Source organism: Engraulis encrasicolus, chromosome 8, assembly GCF_034702125.1.
Source record: "Engraulis encrasicolus isolate BLACKSEA-1 chromosome 8, IST_EnEncr_1.0, whole genome shotgun sequence".
NCBI classification, from domain to species: domain Eukaryota; kingdom Metazoa; phylum Chordata; class Actinopteri; order Clupeiformes; family Engraulidae; genus Engraulis; species Engraulis encrasicolus.
In genome coordinates this window covers 19528855-19547610 of record NC_085864.1, presented here as the reverse complement: position 1 = coordinate 19547610, position 18756 = coordinate 19528855, and the positions used below count along the sequence as shown (strand labels likewise).

At 44.5% G+C, this 18756-nt stretch overlaps 1 protein-coding gene across 1 annotated transcript in view; it reads right to left on the bottom strand.

The window, feature by feature from the left end:
* map3k10 (mitogen-activated protein kinase kinase kinase 10) overlaps positions 1-18756 on the bottom strand; it is a 61690-nt gene that overhangs the window by 14606 nt on the left and 28328 nt on the right. The window contains exons 4-8 of the mRNA XM_063205989.1: positions 12882-13056; positions 10965-11113; positions 8577-8752; positions 2172-2418; positions 408-530 (exon numbers count right to left, since the gene is read on the bottom strand). Of these exons, the coding sequence (XP_063062059.1) occupies positions 408-530; positions 2172-2418; positions 8577-8752; positions 10965-11113; positions 12882-13056 (870 nt within the window). The remainder of the gene's footprint in view (positions 1-407; positions 531-2171; positions 2419-8576; positions 8753-10964; positions 11114-12881; positions 13057-18756) is intronic.

Here is an 18756-nt window from a genome sequence, read left to right as displayed (position 1 = left end):
TATGCGAAGGTGTGAGGTGTGAGGCCCTGAGGAGTGATGTTAGGGACACGTGAAGGTGTGCTACCCACGGCGTATGGCCCTGGTGGCCGAGGTTAAGGAGAGGGCGGAGGCGGGTAAGGTTAGGGACAGTGTGCTACTCACGGCGTATGTCCCTGTAGAGGAAAGGGGTGGATAGGAGTGTGTTAGGGACAGTGGATAAGAGTGTGTGAGGGACAGTGGATAAGAGTGTGTTAGGGACAGTGGATAAGAGTGTGTTAGGGACAGTGGATAAAAGTGTGTTAGGGACAGCGTGCTACTCACGGCGTATGGCCCTGTAGAGGAAAGGGGTGGATAAGAGTGTGTGTGAGGGACAGGGTGCTACTCACGGCGTATGGCCCTGAGTGTGTTAGGGACAGCGTGCTACTCACGGCGTATGGCCCTGAGGCGAGGCATAACTCCAGGGCTGGCTGGGGGCGTGGTCGTTTCGCTGCCCTGCGTTTTCCTCTTGTCCACACTTGGCGACGCCTGCACCGTGATCTTGTGCTCGAAACCTGGTGCAACATGAGACGATGATAAGCAAACATTACTGTAAACACAGTCTCTGGAAAAGTACTGGCTCACCCTTGGTGTAGTAGCATATGGTATTGCTATACACACAATATATATGAAAACATCTCAACATACAATACTGTATATCAATATACAATATATAATATCAGTGGTTCTTAACCCGGGGTGCAGACACCCCCTAGGGGCGCGCAAGAGATTGCAGGGAGTACGCAGAATTTTGTTTGTGTTGAGGTTGTGACCAAAATGATGCTTATTGGTATTGACTAATGTCTCAAGCAAGAACCATTGTAGTTAATAATTTTTTACTGCATCTAGAAGTTTAGGTTTGGAGTTTGTGGCTTGTCTCGGGCACAGGTAAGGAGGTGTATTATTAAGAAAAAAGTTAAAAACCGTAGCCCCATAGTGCACGCCATACCTCCAGTGGCACGCCATAATAGTCCTTGTAAGGTTAATTACCATAGTATTACTCTACTACAGGGATACTCAATTAAAAGTCCCCGAGGGCCAGTTTTTCAAAATTTCTCCCATTAAAGGGCCAACACGAGCCACGACCCCCCCGCCCAAAAAAAAAAAAAAAACATAACAAAAAATGATAACGCCTTTGTAAGCACAAAAACAGTGACAGGATGGGGGGGAAATTCTCTCATACGACTACAGGGCCTGGCCTGCATTTTCCTGGAGCACTGTTGTGTGAGGTGCCTGCCTTGCTGTCATTGCCACCCTTCATTTTTTTTTTTGAAATGACACAAGATTATTTGTTAGCCTATATTTGCAGACTACATCCAGAAATATTTATTTATTAGTGAGAAAACCAATAAGCCTGAAGATAACGCTTTTCAAACAAATGTTGCTTATTATGACTTTGTTTATGCAGCTCTCACATGCCTACTGCATAATGCAATAATATCATGGACCCAGCAAAGAGGAGGACACCTCAGGTTTTGCTTTTTTTTTTTATTTGGGGACTGTTTAAAAGTGTGAAAAGTTTATCAAGCAATTCGTTTTTAAGTAGGCTACCACTAGTTAGCTGCCAGCAGAGCTCAAACACAATTTGCCTTCATTTGTGTTAGCAACTAGCTACAGCTAGTGCTAAACCAATTCGAAGTCCTAACACACTGTTTGCAATGAAATGTGGACCATTACTTTCAAAAACGAGGCAAAGAGAACTTTGTAAATTATTTATTTACAAGTTCTGATACCGTCCTCCCCTTCTGTAGTCTACCTCACAACAACCCACCCTTGTAGTCACTTCTGTTTGGAGCCTGCAGGGAGAAACTGATTGAGGGGGCGGGGCACGGCACGCGTCTTCCTAGCGTCTGTGGCGCGATTTCAAAATAAGAGCCGGCAGCGCGATCGGACCTAAATTGTTTTTTTTTTTTTTTAAATTTTTCAAAATTATTCGAGGGCCACAAATAGATGCCACAAATGGCTCGCGAGCCGCTATTTGAGTATGGGGGCTCTACTATGACATTACAGAGGGTCTTTCGTAATGCACTATGACTCGGTCATTGCCATTCTGGTGACAGCAAATTTACAACGCCGTGTCTCAACGGGTTAAAAAGGATAAGAACCACTGACTGCATTATATTATTGTTGGTGGTTACAGTTCCACCTCCACCCACCAGAGGGCAGGCTGATGGAGTTGCTGTCTCGGCCCAGCTTCAGCAGCCTGCTCTTCTTGAAGTGGCCCTTGCGCTTCTTCACGTGCGGCTTCTCCTGGTACATCTGGTGGATGATGATGTTGAGCTCGCGCTCCACGATGTCGATCTCCCGCTCCGCCAGCTCCTGCTCCCTCCTCCTCAGCTGCTCCTCCTGCTCCCTCTGCTCCTCGGCCGCCCGAGCCAGCGCCTCCTCCCACGAACGCAGCTCCTACAGGGGGAAAACACACATTATATTATTTTATAACATTACATTATTATAACAATATTACAACATTACATTCCTCCCACGAACGCAGCTCCTACAGGGGGAAAACACACACACATTATATTATAGCATTACATTTAGCCAGCGCTTCCTCCCATGAACGCAGCTCCTACAGGGGGAAAACACACATTATGTTATAACATTATTATAACATTACATTTAGCCAGCGCCTCCACCCATGAACGCAGCTCCTACAGGGGGAAAACACACATTATATTATTTTATAACATTACATTATTATAACAATATTATAACATTACATTCCTCCCACGAACGCAGCTCCAACAGGGGGGCAAACACACACACATTATATTATATTATAACTTTAACATTACATTATAATAACATTATATATAACATTATATAACACAAACACACATTATATTATAGCATTACTTTACATTTAGCTAGCGCTTCCTCCCACGAACGCAACTCCTATCACCAACACAAACACACATTTATATTATTTATAACATTACATTACATTAGCCAGCGCCTCCTCCCACAAACGCAGCTCCTATCACAAACACAAACACAAATTAGATTATAACGTTACCGGTACATTATTATCACACACACACACACACACACACACACACACACACACACACACACACACACACACACACACACACACACACACACACACACACACACACACACACACACACACACACACACACACACACACACACACACACACACACACACATATTCTCCTACAGCTTGTGTGATGCGTCTGATCAAGCACCTGAGAAATTGGGTCGTAATTCATCTTAAAATCCTTCACAGGACAGACTCTTGACAGCATGACTGGAGGCCTCCTTATGCAGAATCTACTACGGTAGAATTTAGGAAAGGCTTTCTGTGTGTAGTACACCAGTAGAATGGGAACAGAATTGCTGTGTGCATGCATGCGTGTGTGTATGCCCAGCAGTAGAATACAAGCACAAAGAAGACGACGAATACAATTAAGTTTTCCTACATTTTTGGAGGGGTTCGATTAAGGAATTGCAATAGAGGACTTTGATAAAGCAAGATGAACATTTGTTTGTGCCATGTCGACCCAATCATTCCTCCTCTCTGATTCTATTCGCCCTTCTCTATTGCTTCTACGCTGCAGGTGTGGATCCTGAACGTGTTTCAAATATGTCAAACCAGTCAAATTACATAATCCTGCCCTCCTTTCTTTTATTTTACATTGATCATCAGACTTCCGACAGATCTATTTTTAGTGGCAGGCTGCGAGGAAAAGGGCAAGCTTAGCATAGCAGGGTACTTTTTAAAATAAGCTGGAAGAACATTACCGTACCTGCTTGCAAACTAAGAATGTGCACAAAGCTGCTGGATCTACAAAAAATATCTTAAAATGGGATGAGGTGAGCTGGTCATATGATTCGATGGTTGCAGAACAGTAGCGGAACAGAGAGGGGAGGCATCTTGCAGGGGCCCCTTCTACGATATTTTGTGGGTCCAACGCCATTAACATGGACATTTCTATGTGTTTTTTGTAAGATATTTCTTTAATGCGCAGAACAGTGCCCTGTGCAGGTAAGGGAGAATGGATCACTCAGAGAGCTGATTTGTGGCTTATGTTTGATGTGAAATAAAACTAGCCTTACTTGTCCTGTGTGAATCTCTTAGCGAAGATTACTGTGGCATTTTGAAATTGTAAATGCCTTTATTTCTGGTATTTTTTGGTATGAGAGGGGCCTCTGACACATCTCCCGCCCCCCCTGTCACAATACCAGTGCTCCGCCCCTGTTGCTGATACTAGTACAGGAGACTACACAAATGTATATATATGATCCTAGAAACAAAAGTTCACTGGTGCAACTCAGATATGAAATCGTACTTTTAAAAAAAAGTATACGTATATACATAAATGCATGAGACACCTATGCATATAACACACAAGACACACACACACACACACACAATTGGTGTGAATCTTGGACAGCTTTACGGTCCATTCCTATATCGCTAGAAAAATATGTTCCATTCCTATGTGTTCCATTCTTATATCGCTAGAAAAAGTGTCTGGTGTGTGGAAGTGGATAACCAGCCACTACTCTCCTCCTGCAGCCATCACCCACAGCTGAAGTGGCCTTGAGTACATCAGTGGTTCCCAAACTTCTTCAGCGGGAACCCCCTTTTGGACTTTTCGCGACCCCCCACCCATCCCCCACAGTCTTAACATAGCAATGGAATTCTAGCAATATCAGCAGGCAAACTATCAATGGAAAATGTGGCAATATTAATTGCCTGGCATTTCTTTTGTCCATAAATATTGCTAGATTTTCCATTAATAGTTTGCCTGCTGATATTGCTAGAAATCCACAGGACAACAAATAGGCCAATATCTATTAACCGTACAAGTGAAGACTGTTAACCGTAATCAAATTATGGAATTATGTTAGCTGTGGATTTCCTGTTTTTATGCAATGCCGCGACTTTTGTCCGCGACCCCTCTTCAGTACCTCCGCGACCCCCCCGAGGTGTCCCGGCCTCCAGTTTGGGAACCACTGGAGTACATCATATAGGCCCATATGACTCCATGGGGACTCCCCCTGCTCCTGTTCCTAATTCACCATGACTCACTTGGTGTAAGTGCGTCAGCTAATTGCCACGTAATGCAATACAGTGGCGGTGTAATGTAATGTAATGGTAGTGTAGGGTGCACTCTGCTCTGCGTGCATGTGTTAGTGTATTGCCATGGAGTCTTCTCTGGTCTCCAGTGATGTTACCAGATTGGGTGGTTTCCCGCCCAATTGGGCTGCTTAGGATGGTCGTCTGTGGGTAAAAATGGCATTTGGGCGGGTTTTTGTACCAGTATATGCCCATAGAAATGAATAGAATTTAGTTCAAATGGGGTGGGATTTAGTGCTTCCAGGCGGATTTTGAACATTTTTTGGGCTGGAAATCATCAGCCTCATCTGGCAACCCTGGTCTCCAGTTGCACTCCTCTGAGCTGTTATTGCCAACCGCGCCACCTGAGTACTGGAGCATGGTTGTCAAGGCATCGCATCTTTTGTCAAGTCATGCTCAACATCAATATTTCATGTTTTCAACTGAAGTGACTCAACAATGATGGTCAGTAACACTGTACTGTACAAAGGAGAGCAACACTAAGAGGAGTGAGGAGTGGAGTATGGTAGATGTGCAAGGTAGATAGTAGAGTAGTCTCAGAGCAGAGGTACTTTATTAATCAAATACAAAAACATTGAGGTGTCCCTGAGTTGCACAGCATAGCATTACACAAGAGAAGATTGGAGGAGAAAAAAAAGCTACAACCCCAATATTACGTATGCGCCTATCAGGGCTCTAAATTGACACCTGCCAACTGGCCAAATGGTAAAAATTCAGTTTAGCTGTTTGAAAAGACAAAGTTACTAGCCACTTTGACACATTGTGTTTGGCCAGTAAGAATACGTAATTTCCAGGATCCAGTTTGGCTGGTGATGAAAAAAAATAGAATTCAAGTAAAAACAAGGCCGACAGGCGGACAACAGATGCGTCCCTCTATGCCAGTTCCAACTATGCCATTTCCCCCCCCCCAAACGCCCCCCTGGCCTCCTCCTAGCCTGTCAACGCCCCCCGAGGATGTACTTTTTGTTTATTGGTCATCATGGACACTCCAAATATTGTGGCAGGCAGCAAGGCAGCAAAATGGCGAGACATGGCTTTATTTTTTGCAGTTTAGGGTATAATAAGCTTATCATCATTGTTGGATTTGGAAAAGAACCATAGGCTATTATTTGAAATTTCACATAGCCTAGATGAAGTAGGCTACATTACAAATTACCAGACATTTATTAGGCCTAACAACCTTTAGTATCACGCCATTTCAGAATTATGTGCATGTGGGAAAGAATCTAAACATCGACAAATAATAAATAAATAAAACCGTTTGGGTGAATCATGCGCTTATGGGTTGAACCTTTAGGTGAATTATGGACTTTTTTTCAATACCAGCTTCACCGTCAAGGCACAAAGCAGTGAACTTCCGTGCCAGAGTTTATCAAATGCACACGACTGCAAAGCAATTACGAAAGACGCGTTCTCTCCCGTACTCTCTCTGAGCGCAACGAAAAGCACCATTGCCCTTCCAAATGGCAGTTGGTTTGATTTTTTAAACTCACTGCAGCATTATTTTTAAAAACACGCATTTTGTGCATTAATAACGTGAAACTCAATTACCCAGAATGCTGCACGTGAGCAGGGTGATTCTACCCGGGTGATTCTGGAAAACAAACATGGCGGCAACTCGCTTTACTACCTTAATAATGTGTTAATCCGACGCTAGATTTCTTAACTGATGAAAATCGAAGGCAGAAATCAACATTGTAGTGTCTAAATATGAGGTCGATTGGTCTATTTGTGGCGTACATCACGATCGGCTGAGTTGTTGGCCTCACGTTTGTCAGTTAGCCTGTGGCTAGGCTACTTTTCGCCAACGTTAGCATCCGGTTTAGTATAGAAAGGCTATGCTTGCACGCATTCGCTCCGTAGTCTGCCGCCTTGTGGCCACAGGAAGGAACAATTTAAAGAAAGCGTTTCAGACAGACAACAATTGAATGAAAGCGTTTCAGACGGACGGAAATGTAATGAAAGCGTTTCAGACGGACGGACGGACGGACGGACGGACAGACAGACCCTGTTATAGAGATGCTGGACGCATCTAAACAAGGCCGACAGGCGGACAACAGATGCGTCCCTCTATGCCAGTTCCAACTATGCCATTCCCCCACCCCCACCCCCCCACCACCACCAAACGCCCCCCCTGGCCTCCTCCTAGCCTGTCAACGCCCCCGAGGATGTACTTTTTGTTTATTGGTCATCATGGACACTTCAAATATTGTGGCAGGCAGCAAGGCAGCAAAATGGCGAGACATGGCTTTATTTTTTGCAGTTTAGGGTATAATAAGCTTATCATCATTCTTGGATTTGGAAAAGAACCATAGGCTATGATTTGAAATTTCACATAGCCTAGATGAAGTGAACATTACAAATTACCAGACATTTATTAGGCCTAACAACCCTTAGTATCACGCCATTTCAGCATTATGTGCATGTGGGAAAGAATCTAAACATCGACAAATAATAAATAAATAAAACCGTTTGGGTGAATCATGCGCTTATGGACTTTTTTTCAATACCAGCTTCACCGTCAAGGCACAAAGCAGTGAAACTCAATTACCCAGAATGCTGCACGTGAGCTCTCTGGTGATTCTGGAAAACAAACATGGCGGCAACTCGCTTTACTACCTTAATAATGTGTTAATCCGACGCTAGATTTCTTAACTGATGAAAATCGAAGGCAGAAATCAACATTGTAGTGTCTAAATATGAGGTCGATTGGTCTATTTGTGGCGTACATCACGATCGGCTGAGTTGTTGGCCTCACGTTTGTCAGTTAGCCTGTGGCTAGGCTACTTTTCGCCAACGTTAGCATCCGGTTTAGTATAGAACGCTTGCACGCATTCGCTCCGGTCCAAAATGGCAAGTCTGCCGCCTTGTGGCCACAGGTAGGAACAATTGAAGGAATGCGTTTCAGACACAATTGAAGGAATGCGTTTCAGACGGACGGACGGACGGACGGACGGACGGACGGACAGACAGACCCTCTTATAGAGATGCTGGGACGCATCTAAAAAGGTGAGGGGCACTCAACAATGCAATTTAAAAATGTATTAGGCTACAATAGATGCTGGACCTTTATCCTTCGTAGAGACATTGAGAAGTATGTATTCTAAATTTAGAGCCCTGGCTCCAATGGAAAGCTCAACGTGGAAACACCTGTGGACACCTCCACACACATACGTATACTGTGCATTACGTACACTACTGCATGGCTCCTCACCTTCTCCTTGGCGCGCAGCTCGTCGAACATCTGCTGTATTTCCAGCTGCACTCCTATGAGTCGTTATTGCCAACCGCGCCACCTGAGCACTAGGCTACGGAGCACTAGCTCAGCGTTGTAAAGGCATCACATCTTTTGTCAAGTCATGCTCGCCATCAATATTTCGAATGCATTTAAGCGAAGGTGTTCCACATCACAAGAAAGATGCCCATAGTACTCTACTCTACCGCTCCCTCACCTTCTCTTTGGCGCGCAGCTCGTCGAACATCTGCTGTATCTCCAGCCTCCAGTCCTCCTGCAGCGAGTGGAAGCACTCCAGGGGCATCTGGAACATGGCTGACTGCTCGATGGCCAGCAGCCGCCGCAGGATGCAGCCGAACGCCGGCCGGCTGTGGGGGTTATGGCTCCAACACTCTACATACAGACAGACAGAGAGAAACAGACCATGACCAGTAGGAACTCTGATCTGTACTCTACTCCATTGTTTCCCAACCTTTTTTGTCTTGCGTACCCCCTAAGCATCTTAGTTGTGCCACGAGTACCCCTAATTCACATACTGTATCGCTTTTTCTGTCCTGATGTGACTGCTTCATACATTTCTTATAATAATTAAATTTTTCCAAGTACCCCCTGCAGTGTGCTCGCGTACCCCTAGTGGTACACGTACCTCTGGTTGGGAAACACTGCTCTACTCTACTGGATGCAGCCGAACGCCGGCCGGCTGTGGGGGTTATGGCTCCAACACTCTACATTAGGGATGCAAGCAATTAACCGATTAATCGACTATAATTAATTAATGCGTTAATCGATTAAAAAACATTAATCACAACAATTATCGCCAATTCGACTGACAAGACACCCAGGTGAAATGGGCATGTGAAGAGTGTGTGTGAAGAGGGGTGTGAATATCGGTCATATTTAAATCACATTGGATTAAAGAATTCAAATAGAATAATTTTAAATTTAGTATTTTATCTCAATTTTTAATTCAAATATTTAGATAACATTTTTTTCTGTGAAACATTGAGATTTCGGGGGGACGCCGCCGCCTATCAATTAGTCTTAAGTCAATCGACAAGGTCAATCAACTAACAATTGATAAATTAATTGATAATTTCCATCCCTACTAGAGAGATGGCGGATGAGGACGATGATGAGTGTAGGAATCAATCAGTTTTTAGACCAGTTCTGTTTGAGTACCACACAGAGAGATGCAATTGTAAGAGACAGGGAGAGGGAGAAGAGGATTGATAATAATATCAGTCAATTGGCAATGTAAGAATCAGTCAGATTTGACCATTGTTAACTGGTCTGGTCCCATTCAATTAGTTATGCTATAATGGCTGTATAGACCACATGGGCAGTCAGAGTAGGTCTGAGTAGTGAGAATGAGGGTCGCATGCTACCTGGTCCGATTGAGCTAACGTAATAGTTCATGTGAAATACTTGCTGAGCCTGACACATGTAACTTTCACTCAATTCAGACCCCCGTTATCAGCACATGAATTTCACTTTTCACTCACTCAACTTGATTCGAAGTGGGTCTAGCACGGCTAGGCAAATGTCACACCTCTATCCACACATGCATATGACACCATTGTGTGTTAATGTACAGGTACAAACACAGGAACACTTGGCATAAGGCATAATGATGACTTTGCACTTTTTCAAGCAGGTTCGGCAACAATCTGACCCCTGACACAGAAAGTTCAAAAGTTGAACGTCTCCGGAGAATGCTCTGTGGCTTATAATACCATTATACAGTTATGTTTGCCCATGGGCGACCCAGGTTCAAATCTGGCCTAGGTCATTTCCCAGCACTACCCCATCTCCCTCACCCAACCATTTCCTGACTTATTTGCACTGTCCTATCACAATTAACACACACACACACACACACACACACACACACACACACACACACACACACACACACACACACACACACACACACACACACACACATAGGGCTGGGTAAAATAATCGATTCAATCGATAATCGATCGATATCATTTAAAATTCACATAATCGATTCACAGGGCACAACATCGATTTTTTTTACTCTTTTTCTTTTTGTTCTTTTTGTTTCATTTAGGTCTATGGAAAATACCCAGTAGGTATTAGTCAATTAGTCCTAGGCCTACTTATTGCAAATTAGCAATCTGTTAACACTGTCAAGCCACAGCCCTTTGACATTTTATATAAAAATAGGCAACAGCATCTTTTGGGGGAAATCCTTGCACCAAGAAGGGAACTGATTGAATCGATTCGGAGTGAATCGAATCGAATCTAATTGAATCGTGATTAATCGATTCAAAGCCCTAAGAATCGAAATCGAATCGATACAGGAACATGGCTGCAATACCCAGCCCTACACACACACACACACACACACACACACACACACACACACAAATAAAACCAGGAGTGCATTTATCAAAAGCGTAGTTGTTAGCCACTTAGGAATTTGGGTAGTTGCCAATGGGGAATTGCATTGCAAACAGCAAAGTAGCTAACATAGTTAGCAACTACAGTTTTGAGAAATGCACCCCTGGTTTGTTGAGCCTTGACCTCTGACCCCAAACGAAAGTTGAAAAGTTGAAGGTGTCGGCAGTGTCTCACTCACCCTCCAGCAGGTGTGCGAAGGCCTCGGGGCAGGTAGAGGGGATGGGCAGGGTCAGCTTGTTCACCGCTACGCCATAGGCCACAGCCAACGCATCAATCTCCCTATAGGGCACCTCCCCTGTCAGCAGCTCCCACAGCAGAACGCCAAAACTGAGGAGCGGGACAGAGGGAGAGAGAGAGAGAGAGAGAGAGAGAGAGAGAGAGAGAGAGAGAGAGAGAGAGAGAGAGAGAACATTATATTACACACTCACACACACACACACACTGCTGCTGGTGTACTTGACAGACCTTTTTAATATTTATTTTTCTTCAAAATGCTACTATTACCATGTCAGAACGCTATAAAGGACTTTTTAGGAAAAGCACAAAAGCACAACAATACCTCTTAATGTATGTCCTCTACAAGTCTTCTGTTGTCCAGTCTTGCACTTTAAATGTCTGTATGAGCACTGTCTATGTCCATACTGTCTTAAGTCCATGTATAAGTACTGTCTATGTCTATACTGTCTATGTCCTTACCTAGATTAGTCTATGTCTGTATGGGAAAGCAAGAAATGTAATTTCAAATTCTTTGTATGACCAGTGCATGTAAAGAAATTGACAATAAAACCTACTTGACTTGACTTGACTTGACTTTTTATCCCAAGTGACTTACAGTCATGTACAGGGCACTGATTACATTTCCTGGAGCAATATGGGGTTAGGTGCCTAGCTCAAGGGCACTTCAGCCATGAAATGAGGTATAGGGAGAGGTAAGGGTGGGATTCGAACCTGCAACCCTCTGATCTTAAGACCACCTCCTTAACCATTAGGCCACAGCTGCCACAGAACAGTCAGTCAGCCAGCAATCAAAACCCTCTCTGCCTGTATGATGGCTGGGTTTAGAATACCTTGGAAAATTGGTTGATTGCCAGTAAAGTAAGGCCCTAGGCCTCTGCCTTCAGGTAACAACTGACACTCACTAAACTTTGCTCAAAATAAGCGTTGTACCTGCAAATGTTTTTTGTTGAGATGGTGCTCTATGGTGAGAGGCGAGAGGTTAATTTTAAAACTAGAAATGCACTCAGAGAGTGCAGACATCCGCCAAAGAAGCGATTTGACTGTTACAGCCAAAAAAAAAATCAAGTCTTTCCACTTTGTTTTTGTGGAGTTACAAACTGGAATGTCACCCCATCCTGCAATGGTGAAGAATCTGTACAAAATATCCTGGATCCGGATCGTGTTCAAAACATCATAACCAAAATGTAATCACTTGTTCCCTTTGTCATTTCCAACAACTCCACAAAGTTTCATCCAAAGCCATTCTTAACTTTTTGAGTTATCCTGCTACAGACAAACAAACAGACAGACAAACAGACAGACAGACAAACAGACAAACCAACGTGACCGAAAACATTCTTTCCTAATTATAATAAGAAGCTAGAGACGTCTACTGTACCTCCAGACGCCGCTGCTCTTGGAGAAGAGCGATAGCTTGATGACCTCGGGTGCCATCCAGGCGTAGGTGTCTGCTATCTATCTATCTATCTATCTATCTATCTATCTATCTATCTATCTATCTAGAGCGAGAGCTTGATGACCTCGCACACACACACACACACACACACACACACACACACACATAAACACACACACACACACACACACACACACACACACACACACACACACACACACACACACACACACACACACACACACACACACACACACACACACACCTCCAGACGTCGCTGCTCTTGGAGAAGAGCGACAGCTTGATGACCTCGCACACACACACACACACACACACGCACACGCACACACACACACACACACGCACGCACACACACACGCACACACGCACACACACACACACACACACACACACACACACACACACACACACACACACACACACACACACACACACACACACCTCCAGACGTCGCTGCTCTTGGAGAAGAGCGAGAGCTTGATGACCTCGGGTGCCATCCAGGCGTAGGTGCCTGCTGCGCTCATCTTGGTGGTGCGGTGCCACTCGCGCGCCAGCCCGAAGTCCGTGATCTTCAGGGTCTTCCCCCACAGGTTGTCCAGCGGCTCCAGGATCAGAACTGGGGGAAGGGAAGGGAAGGCAGATAGAGAGGATATGATTAAATTAAACCCCTTAGCGCAGAGCCTATGTTATAACCTTACTGTCACTTAAACTGTAATAGCTTTGTCTTAATCTGTTACTTACGGCTTTCAGTAATGTCATAGCAATGTTGTTATGATGTAGTTGAGTTATTTTCAACATATAGTAAACAGGCCCGCCGACGACTCAATCTGCAGTAAGAGGTTACACAAAGAGGAAGTAGCCTTTTTGCAGAGATGGACCCGACGGTGAGCCCACTTTTCAGTTGGACATTAATCTCTTGCAAGGCTGGAACCTTTCTTTTGGACTCAGGTCACAATCCTCTGTGTGCTGACTTCAAGATTTTGTCTAATTTCTCCTGCCTTGGTTTGTGTTTTTTTTTTATTAAACGACCCGAGTGACTTTTAATCTTGTTTCCTGAGTCTCTGTGCCCTGACAATAAGACACTCCGCCGAGAGCACTGTAAGATTTGATGCCCAACTGGGAAACTCCAACTCCCATTGTCATTGTGACATAGCACTCCACAGGACACAAGTGAACACTGCACACAACAAAATTACATTTATGCCTCACCCATGCAGGGGTAGCCCCCAATGGCGCCCGATAGGGACCTGTGCGGCAGAACAGTACTATGCTCAGGGTACCTCAGTCATGGAGGAGGGGTGGATAGAGCACTGGTTAATTACTCCCCCCAACAACCTGGCAAGTTGGGAGTGGAACTAGCAACCTTCGGGCTACAAGTCTGACGCCCTAACCGCTTACCCATGACTGCCCATGCCTTGCTCAAGGACAGAGGTTTTCAACACGTCATTCCATGACTATTCCCCTGAGGTTTTAAAGAAGTGCTACGTAGTTACAGTGAATGTTCTCAACAATTAAGTCTGCTATTATTGCATGCTGTGTTGCTAGTATGGTGAGTGACTCACTCTTCAGCTGATGGAATAAAAAAAATATATGACAAACAAAATGACTTTACAAATTCATTACAAACACAAACTGATGCATTACACTTACGTAGAACATGCTGTTTTAGCAGAAAAAAGAGACACATGCAGAAAAATACCATTTTTGAAAGGAGGCAAAATTGGGGCTATTATGAGTCAGACCAGGGACATGGAGAGATGGCTGCCAAAGATTTAAACGCAACAAATTACTTTGTAACTTACAAACACCAGAAGCACAACACTAGACTGATACAAATGATCTGAAATGATGCATTGTTTTGACACGTCACGTCAGAGCTAAAAATACATTCATGGAAATTGTCACTTCCCCCTGCTCTATATTTAAACATCACTTTTCGCTTGACCTTCATTAGAATACAATGTATTGACATTTCCACCAAATATACTACAGAATATTGCACAGCGTGTGCATGCTGTTGACTTTTGTCACTGCCAGCATGTAATTTTTTTTCAATATCGTTTTGGTCTTTTATTAGTTTATCCCTGACAGAACAGTGAGAGATTTTGACAGGAAATGTGTGGGAGAGAGAGATGGGGAAGGTTTGGCAAAGGACCCAGGTCGGAATCGAACCCAGGTCGCTGGCGTAGCAGCCCAGTGTCCTAGCGTTAGAGCCACAGTAGGGCCAAGCATCTAAATTCTTCTGTATCTGGAGAAGCGTGGGTGGTGGAAGTAAATAAGCCACACTGTCCAGCACCTCTCAGCCATGGATCGATTGGCCATCTGGCATACAAGGCATTTGCCCGGTGGACTGTTGATGATTTTGGCCAGGCCCTTCCCTAAATGATACCGGTCCTCATGCTGCCCCAGCAGGCTTCTTTGAGATAGTCAGATACTACTACACTGTAAAGCATTTTGGCTGTTAGGGTCAAAATATCTCATATAGGGGGCGCTGTGGCACAGCGCGCAAAGCCCCCCACATTTGGGCTTGCATGCCCACCCACGGGGACCCCGGTTCGAGTCCGGCCGGGGTCATTTCCTGATCCTCCCCTGTCTCTCTGTCTCATTCGCTTCCTGTCACCTTCTTCAACTGTCCTGTCAAATAAAGGCATAAAAGCCCCTAAAATTAAAAAAAAAAAAAAAATCATCATATTAGATGAATCAAAGGCATCATTGTCTCTCTCAATGCCTGGTGGACCAAATGCCCGGCCTGATTTCTCATCCCAGTGCAGCCCTGCCCCTCACTCATGCCTGACCTACCCCATCAGCAAGGCATCATATCTTACAATGCTCTCGGCAGAGTGTCCCTGCACCTAAAATAACTGTAAGTCTCTCTGGATAACAGCAGCCGACAGGCAGCTGTGTTGTGTAGTGTGATGTAATCGTGTAATGTAATGATTTTTAAAAGATGATGGTTTCTGCTTTGAAATGGTGGCGGTGTGAACCTTTCGCAAGATAACAGAGGACAGGCAAATAAACAATAACTGTGAGTTTGGATCTCTGTAAGGGTTTCAGATGTGTGTAGTTTAGTGTGAGGTTGAGTAATATTCAAAAGAACATCAGATTTTATTTATACACCTCATTTTACTGTCCCTACATTATTATTACATTACGCATGACACTTTTGTAGCATAATGTACTTTGTAATTTTATAAAATGTTACCAAATATAATTAAAAGATGGTTTCTGTTCTGGGGAAAAAAAACATCAAACCACCTACAATCATTGTCAATGTGAACCCTAGCCATGATAGGAAACGGCAGGCAGGTAAACAGTGATCGCTGAGGTGTACTCTACAATGATTATGACAACCTACTGTACTGTACACACCGTAGTAGCTCTCAGAGCCATCTAATATCAGAGTTACGCCACTCCCATAGACCTCTATGGACCAATCTTTCCACAGCAATGGCGGCTCTCATGGAGCCTCACGGAGCGTTAACGTGGAAATCCCCATTGACTTTAGTTCTATTAGAAGTTACTTAGTTCCAGGAGGTGGCCGTAGAACACAGAAAATGTGGTAAAGGTAATGTAATTTGTTTGTACTTAATCTTTGTTTGGTATGTGATGGTTCTGTGTTAGTTTCCAACGAACAGAAGTTTACTGTTAAGAAACATTTTAATCTACGCGAATCACATCACCAACCGACTTCCTGGTCCCCGGTTTGCGCAACTCTGTTATTAGATGGCTCTGGTAGCTCTTAACCAACCCTACCAGCTGACGCTTGGGTGTGGCAGGGTGGTCACATGACATGATCACATGATCACACTGCTGCCACCTGTCAAGGGCTCGCTGTGTGTGAAATATGACCAGCTGTTTCAGAGTACAGGGGAACACTTGCCCTCGTCTCATACCCTTCATGACGTTACAGTGTGAATTCAAGTATATACAGTATACTTCTTATTTTTACGTCTCCCTGGACTGTGATACTAAATGCATCAACTTTTTATCTGACAATTAAAGGTCTTGTGCCTTATTTCTTACCTTGTATCTATGTCTTATACTTTTTAAATTTGTATTGGACTGTGCTGCTCTAACAGCCTCTGGACCGATGACTAGAATATAGGGCATGTTGTGTTTTGTGTGTCTTTAATGTGCATTTACATGTGCATTGTAGAGAAGTGTCATGCAAGACAAATTTCTGTGCAAACAGATAATAAAAGTTTATCTTATCTTATCGTATCTTAGTACAGTAGTACTATATAAAACAGGACAAACATCACATTTTGAGTAAGATAACATAAATGATCGGCCTTATTGACATTTATCCAATGATGTCACATAACAAGCACAACAGGTGTGTTTTAGGGATTTGCTTCACTGTATATTCCATTCCCAAATTTCCCATTTAAACTGCACTCCCTCATCTCAGCTGGGCAAGTGTCAAAGGTGTGAGATTCACTCCTAATTGCAGAGCCCATGTTATAACCTTATTGTCACTAAAATGGTAATGGCCAAGTCTTAATCGCTTACCTAAGACTCCCTGCATAGCAATGTTCTTATGATGTAGTTGAATGTTTTCAGTAATGAGTCAACAAGCCACTTGACGTGCACATCTGCAGTAAGAGGGTACTATAGACATACACTGCACTGGTGTAGAGTTTACAGAATCTACATATATATGTGTGGTGAGGTGAGATACATTACACTGGTGTACTGCAGAGCCAACTGTACGTATGTGTGTGAGCATGTTCCCATTTCGTTTCCCTGGGTGTTTCCGTGTGTCCGCTCAGCACAGCAGCTATGGAAATGTTTGATGTGTCAACAAGAGTGTGTATCCGGGTAGCTTCCAGCAGGGCTGAACTGGCCATCTGGCACAGCGGGCACTTTCCGGTGGGCCCTGCACCCTTATGGGCTCATATTTTCAGAATTGTATTTTTTTATTTTTTACTTTTCTGAAAATAGGGGCCCACGAGGGTGAAGGGCCCACCAGTGAGTCAATTCTTTGCCGCTAATTACATGGGGCCCCTTTAAGACAAAAGTGCCTGAGTCCAATTCCTCCCCCAGTCCAGACCTGGCTTCTAGCGAGGGAGAGGCAGGCGGGAGCCGCGCAAGGCCTTTCCCTCTACACCTCTACACCTCTCCAGCCCCTCTCCAGCCCCTCCCCCTCCCCCTCCTCGAGCCTTATCGTCCGTATGCAAAGTCAGGTGCGGCGGCCACACAGCACTGCCTTTGTTTGATGTGCAAAGAAGCCGGTCTCACCTGAAACTACTGCACAGCTGATTGTCAGAGTGCTCTCTCTCTCTCTCTCTCTCTCTATCCCTCCCTCTCTCTCTCTATCCCTCCCTCTCTCTCTCATGCGTTCTCTCTCTCTCTCCCTCTCTCTACTTTCTTCTGTCAGTGTTGACTGACTGAAGGCCCAAGCTCTCTCTCTCTCTCTCTCTTTCTCTCCTTCCTTCATCTAACCACCCCCATCTCCCTCTAACTCCCACTCTCTTTGTCTCTCCATCTACTCTCTCCCTTTCCTTCATTCTCTCGCTCTCTCTCCTGCATCTCTCTGTTTATCTCTCTCTCTCTGTACATTATCTCCCTCTCTCTGTATCTCCGTCCTAGCCCTTTCTCTCTCTACCTTTTACACTCCATTGCTCCACTCATTTCCTTCTATCTGCTCTCTCTCTCTCTCTCTCCCTCCACCTCCCCCCTTCTCTCTACCTTCCACTCTATTACTCCACTCTTTTCCTTGTATCTCTCTCTCTCTCTCTCTCTCTCTCTCTCTCCCTCTCTCTCTCTCTCTCTTCCTCTCTATTACTCCACTGTTTTCCTTGTATCTCTCTCTCTCTCTCTCTCTCTCTCTCTCTCTCTCACTCTCCCTCCACCTCTCCCCCTCTCCAGTCCCTGATTGACTGACAGACTGATGGCCATCTCTGTCCCCCCTCCCACTGACATGCAGGAGACAGGCTGACTGACTGACCTCGCCAGAGGCCAGCTCTGTGTTGCCAGATGAGACTGATGATTTCCAGTCTTTAAAAAATGCTCAAAACCCACCCTGCTGGAAGCACTACAAGAAATAAACTCTACTGATTTCTATTGACATAAATCAGCAGAAAAATGTGCCCCAAAACGCCCTTTCTACCCCTTTTTTTATCAGCAGAAGGCCATCCTAAGCGCCCAATTGGCAGGTAACAGTCCAATCTGGCAACACTGAGGACAGCTCTAACAAGCACACATCCACATCACTGATCTGATAGCCTGATAGCACACTAGCAATTAGTTGAAGCGGCCCTGGGTGGGCAGATTTCTTGTTAGGGCCCGAGCACCAAAAGTGTGTTTTTCTTTA